Source organism: Gorilla gorilla, chromosome 19 (assembly GCF_029281585.2).
Source record: "Gorilla gorilla gorilla isolate KB3781 chromosome 19, NHGRI_mGorGor1-v2.1_pri, whole genome shotgun sequence".
NCBI lineage: Eukaryota > Metazoa > Chordata > Mammalia > Primates > Hominidae > Gorilla > Gorilla gorilla.
Window position 1 is genome coordinate 31,330,667 of NC_073243.2, and position 6,580 is coordinate 31,337,246.

General features: G+C 41.0%; 1 protein-coding gene across 1 annotated transcript; it reads left to right on the forward strand.

The window, feature by feature from the left end:
* The first annotated feature begins 5,115 nt into the window (after positions 1-5,115).
* On the forward strand, positions 5,116-6,580 carry LOC101130977 (mediator of RNA polymerase II transcription subunit 27-like). Its single transcript, XM_055366949.2, has one exon. The coding sequence runs from the start codon at positions 5,148-5,150 to the stop codon at positions 6,081-6,083; it is 936 nt and encodes a 311-aa protein (XP_055222924.2). The 5' UTR covers positions 5,116-5,147; the 3' UTR covers positions 6,084-6,580.

The following is a 6,580-nucleotide window of genomic DNA, read 5'->3' on the forward strand; positions in this document are numbered from 1 at the left end:
TAAATGATAACACCTAATGTTGGCCTGGAGGGTAAAATGAGTATCCCATTCATTCCTAGGAGATTCTAAACTGAAATAATCCTTCTGAAAAATGATTTGATGCTATCAGGAGGTCTAAAACATTTTATAACTTTTGAGTAGTTCTCCTTTTAGAAATTTAAGGAAATAACATGAAATAAACACAAAAATATATAAACAAAGATATTTTCACCAAAGTATTTGAAGCTGAACATTAAAAACATGCAATAGATTTTTTAATTTAAGCATTAAATACGTCTACTATAACTAAATAATTTTCACATTTATAACCCAGAAATTCCATTTCTACTTACCTACCCTGAAGAAGCATATATTAAAGAAAATTCATTGCAGCAATGTTGGAATAGGAAAATAATGGAAATAACTCAGGACAATGACTAAATAAACTCTGATATTTTCATACTGAGGACACTTCTACGTGGGAGTGGTGTTCAAAATTCTATTGATACCTATCCTTACACCTAAATACTTTAATATTTGAAAAAGGAGACATTTTATTCATGTATTGCATGCATAATTAAATTAAATTATATGTTTACGTTTTTAAAGATGGAGAAAATGCTTATAATGTGATGTAATGTGGGAAAAAAGCAGAGAACTCAATTGTGCATACACCATGATGTGGAATGTATAGAGAAATCTCTAGAAGGGTACAACCCAGAATGTTATCAGTAACTGGTTGCCTCTAGGTGGGAGGATTATGTTTGTTGTGTTTTTTTTATTCTTTGTGCTCTGTTTCTTTCATACTTTCCTTTTCTTTTTTTTAACCGTAAGCATGTATTCTAACAAAACAACGACAAGGACAAAACTACTCTCTCTCACCCACCCCCCAAAACCCAGACTCTAATATATATGAATCTTCTGGATCAAGTCATTGAACCTGATCTTGAAGCATTAGAGATGCATGACTGAGCAAATATAGAGCAAAATATATTAAGCTGATGCATGTGATTTTTTAATAAAAAAGAGATTACTGTAAGATTATTACATTTGTGAGCCTAGTCTCAAGTTAGACTAACATAAAACACCAACACATTTAATATCTAATCTGTAATAACCATAGAATTCATTCATGATTACATAAATAAACATAAGTAATATAACATTCTAGACATCTTTGAGGGTTTTTTTTTTCCAAAGAAAGGGAAGTGCAAAAGAACCTCTCAGTTTTTGACACCCTCCTAGTATGTTGGTCTAAATGATGAGAAAATATACCAGTGGAGAAATGGGTATTGCAAAAGCATGCAACTGTTAGCGGATGCAACAACTCTTGGGAATGAGACTTGGAAATAAGAGAGAGAAAGGGAGAGATTGAGAGAGAAATTAGGATAATTAGGAGGCTCCTGAAGAAGAGGAGGGTCGGACAGAGGTGGTAAGTCTAGTGTTTTCCAAATGACCCAGTGACTACCACATAAGGCCATTGTGAAGGTTTCATGGACTAATGAATGTCACATGCTTCCTATAGTAGGCACTCAGTAAGAGTTAACTATTATAACTTTTGATGGTTATACTTCTTATTGTGAATTAACACATAAGCATTCTTGCAGCTAAATTAGGCTCCTGTATTTTTGGTTAGGGTGCCTGTATGCCCTGGAACCCAGTCTCATGCAGATGATCTAATATACTGAATTTCCAAGACTATAAAATTGAGACAAGATGCTGAGACATATTGATGTTTTACTGGATTGCCACCCTATACAGATCAAAATTTTGTAAAATGAGGAATTAAAAATGCATACCCTTTGATTCTTAAATTTAGTGCCAAAGAACTTCATGATAAGGATTTAATTCTGAAGTTGACCAAGAAAATTGCAATAATTTGGCAGACCCGTAGAAATGCAATGATGTCTGTTTTCTATTTCGAATAAAACACGGAGAATATTGGAAGCAATCTTTGAAATGAATGTTATTTTAGCCAATTAATAACCTAGTAGTTGAGAAAGAGAAACGCAGCCCTTGACATCAGAAGCTGGCCTGGCACTGGCAGTTAGGCCACAGTGTTTTCCTGTGAAACACAAACGATTTCACCGAACATCAACATCATATAAAGTCACTCTGTGACCATGATGGATAAAGACAAAAATAAGGTCTCCCCATAATCATATCTGAATACAGACAAAGCATGAACATTGCCCAAGCCTCAAAATACCAAACATCTCCCTATCCTGGCAAATATTAACATAAGTGCCTGCTGCTTTTTTACCAATTACACCTTTAGCATGGGTCTGGTCTTCCCTTCCCTTAGATAAAATATGGTAAGATACCTAATCATAGAATTGCCCCTACATCCTGAGAGTCTCCAATCAAGAGCAAACCCAGCTTCCTTGAACCCTTCAAAATCACCTAACATAAACCCAAATCCTAGAAAGTTTTTCTAACACCCCTGTGCTGCAATATCCCACAGTTCCCTGTGGCGTCTGTTCTCCCTCGCTGCAATGAGTAACAAACCCAATTTGTTTAACTGGCAGCATATTCCTAGTGGCTTTTGGCTAAGGGCATTGATACAGTCATATTTGAAATATATCTCCCAATTTTTAATAAGTAGTTCACTTTGGCTTTGACAAAACAGGCACAAAAAAGTGCATTCAGATTTCAGCATTTGCTCCCGGCATGGAAATGAAATGATATTCCTGTGCCAACTCAAATAGGCCCTTCTTCTAAGCTAGTTCACATCAACTTTAACCACAAACTATAAATATCTGATGGCAAGTTTATGAACAGAAATATTCCAAAAAATAGTGCTATGGTCTGAATGTTTGTGTTCCTTCCCCCACCCCCCAATTCATATGTTGAAACCTAATCCCCAGTGTGATAGTATCATGAGGTGGGGCCTTTGGGAGATGATTAGGTCATCAGGGCAGAGCTCTCATGGGATTAGTGCTCTTTATTTTATTTTATTTTTTTTGAGACGGAGTCTCACTGTGTCGCCCAGGCTGGAGTGCAGTGGCGCGATCTCGGCTCACTGCAAGCTCCGCCTCCTGGGTTCACGCCATTCTCCTGCCTCAGCCTCCCAAGTAGCTGGGACTACAGGCGCCCGCCAACACGCCCGGCTAATTTTTGTATTTTTAGTAAAGACGGTGTTTCACCATGTTAGCCAGTATGGTCTCGATCTCCTGAACTCATGATCCGCCCGCCTCGGCCTCCCAAAGTGCTGGGATTACCGATTAGTGCTCTTATAAAATCGGCCCACGGGAACTTGCTCCTCCTTTCCACCACATGAAGGCACAGGAAGAAGGCACTGTCTATAAATTAGAAAGCTCTCTTCACCAGAATCTGCCAGTGCCTTGATCTTGGACTTCCCAGCCTCCAGATCTGTGAGAAATACATTTCTGTTGTTTGTAAGCTGCCCAGTTGATGGTATTTTTTTATGCCAGTCTAAACGTACTATGACAGACTGAGAGCACCTCCTACCCATTGATTATAGCCGTGAGTTTCATATGCAAAATTGCTCATACCAAGAGCCTACTCATTGTCTTTTTACAAACTCCTAATTGTTAACAATTTTGGTCTTTAGCTGTGATCCAAACCTACACGTCACTAGTTCTTGGTGTTAAGACAGTTGTTTGTTAAGCAGGAAAACAGTCCCTCAAGAACAGACCATCAGCTGATAGCCCATTGTCCTTTTGTACCCAATACTATTTTTTAGCAATTCTTCTTGTTAGAGCTGCTTTTTCAGTGCTCTAAGGACACTCATATTTGCAATGTCTATAGCGATACTCACTGAAGATCCTTGGGAAGAGTGACAGAATAATTCTTTATACATCCAACATTCCAAAGATGAAAACATCCAAATAACCACATTTTCGAGAGTGACAGGGGTTGGGGTCAGTAAACAAGATAACATAAAATTAGCTAATTATTTTATTGAATTTCTAGTAGTAATATAGTTAGCATAAATTTATGTAAAATTTTTATACTTTCTACATCTTTAGTAAAATGTGGGACTATCTGTTGCTCAAGTCAACAACATCTATTGCTTACTGATTTAATTACATTGTCACTCTTGTTGATGATCCTGATGCAGTCACTGCAAAGTCCTGAAATGCCTTGTAAATTATATATATATACATACATATATATAAAGATAGTGTGTATAACAGTAGAGGCAAGTTTTTAAAAATGTTTTACTCTTTTGAAAATTAATAATGCATATATATTATGTATTGTGAGTCATTCATATTCTAGATATTCTAGATAATGAAAACTTCCTCTAAATCCACTCTGACATTCAGTTGTAATCTCCTTTTTTTTTTTTTTTAAAGACAGGGTCTTGCCCTGTTGCCCAGGCTGGAGTGCAGTGGCACAATCACAGCTCGCTGCAGCCTTCACTTCCCCAGCCCAAGTGATCCTCTTGCTTCAGCCTCCCAAGTAGCTGAGACTACAGGTGCACCACCACATCCAGCTAATTTTTGTATTTTTTGTAAAGATGGGGTCTCACTATGTTGCCCAAGCTGGTCTTGAACTCCTGGACTCAATCAATCCACCCACCTTGGCCACCCAAAGTGCTGGGATTACAGGCATGAGCCACCATGCCCTTCTGAAAAATGGCATTTTTTAACCTCTCTAGTCTCCTTTCATATCTCATAACCCAATTTAACCTAATGAGAAAAGCAGCAGATGAAGTCCCATAGTGGGACATCCCACAACATAACTGGCCAGTACTTCTTAAAACTTTCAAGTTTATCAAAAACATGGAAAATCTAAAAACAGTCATAGTCAGGATGATATAGTTTGGCTGTGTCCCCGCCCAAAATCTCATCTTAAATTATAATTCCCATCATCCCCATTTGTCAAGGGCAGGATCAGGTAGAGGTAATTGGCTCATGAGGGGGGTTTCCCCATGCTATTCTCGTGATAGAGGGTGAGTCTCACGAGATCTGATGGTTTTATAAGCATCTGGCATTTCCCCTGCTTGCATTTCTTCCTGCTGCCTTGTGAAGAAGGTGCCATGTTTCCCCTTCACCTTCCACCATGATTGTAAGTTTCCTGAGGCCTCCCCAGCCGTGCTGAACTGTAAGTCAGTTACACCTCCTTCCTTTGTAAATTATCCAGTCTCTGGCAGGCCTTTACAGCAGTATGAAAATGGACTTGGCTGTGGCGGCGGCAACATGGCGGACGTGATAAATGTCAGTGTGAACCTGGAGGCCTTTTCCCAGGCCATTAGTGCCATCCAGGCGCTGCGCTCCAGCGTGAGCAGGGTGTTCGACCGCCTGAAGGATGGGATGCGGAACAAGGAGACGCTGGAGGGCCAGGAGAAGGCCTTCATTGCGCACTTCCAGGACAACTTACATTTGGTCAACCGGGACCTCAATGAGCTGGAACGTCTGAGCAATCTGGTAGGCAAGCCATCTGAGAACCATCCTCTTCATAACAGTGGGCTGTTAAGCCTGGATCCTGTGCAGGACAAAACGCCTCTCTATAGTCAACTCCTTCAAGCATATAAGTGGTCAAACAAGTTGCAGTACCATGCAGGACTAGCATCTGGCCTTTTAAATCAGCAGTCGTTGAAGCGTTCCGCTAATCAGATGGGAGTATCTGCCAAACGTAGACCAAAGGCTCAGCCCACAACTCTTGTCCTACCACCTCAATATGTTGATGATGTGATCAGCCGCATTGACAGGATGTTTCCTGAAATGTCCATCCACTTATCCAGACCCAATGGAACATCAGCAATGCTTCTGATGACCTTGGGAAAGGTGTTGAAAGTGATCGTCATCATGCGGAGCCTGTTCATTGATCGAACAATAGTAAAGGGATATAACGAGAATGTCTACACAGAAGATGGCAAGCTTGATATATGGTCCAAATCCAACTATCAAGTATTCCAGAAGGTGACAGACCACGCCACCACGGCCCCGCTCCACTATCAGCTGCCCCAGATGCCGGATGTCGTAGTCCGATCCTTCATGACCTGGGTAAGAAGTTACATAAAGCTGTTCCAGGCCCCATGCCAGCGCTGCGGGAAGTTTCTGCAGGACGGCCTTCCCCCGACATGGAGGGATTTCCGAACCCTCGAAGCCTTCCATGACACCTGCCGGCAGTAGCCCCCACGCTGGCCCCAGCGTGAGACCCCACCCAGCACCTTCCCAGACACGCAGGAAGCCCACAGAAGGCTCAGCTGGTTCCTGACTGCCCAGATGTGTACAGTCGCTCCTCCCTTTCAGCGCCATGTGTGCTGAGGCCACTCTTGAGGAGCAGACCCTCTCTGTGGCTGATGGGACTAATTATTCCCACTAGCCAGTGGACTGAAGGCAAAGAAGACTTTTCTAGAACCTGATAGAAGGAAGCTGTGCAGCATGCTCCTCGTCCGTGTGTGTCGGCAGTGCTGGTGTCTGTCGTTTCCGCAGCTATTACTAGAATGAGCCCTTGTGTTCATGGGTATCGTCATGCGGGGTTCTTGTGTTTTGTGGGGCTTGGGGTTTGGTAACTTATTTTTATAAGCAATAAACCTTTTGTACCCCGGAAAAAAAAAAAAAAGAAAAGAAAAGAAAATGGATTCATACACAGGAGAAGCCTAAGGAGACATAACAACTAAAGGTAA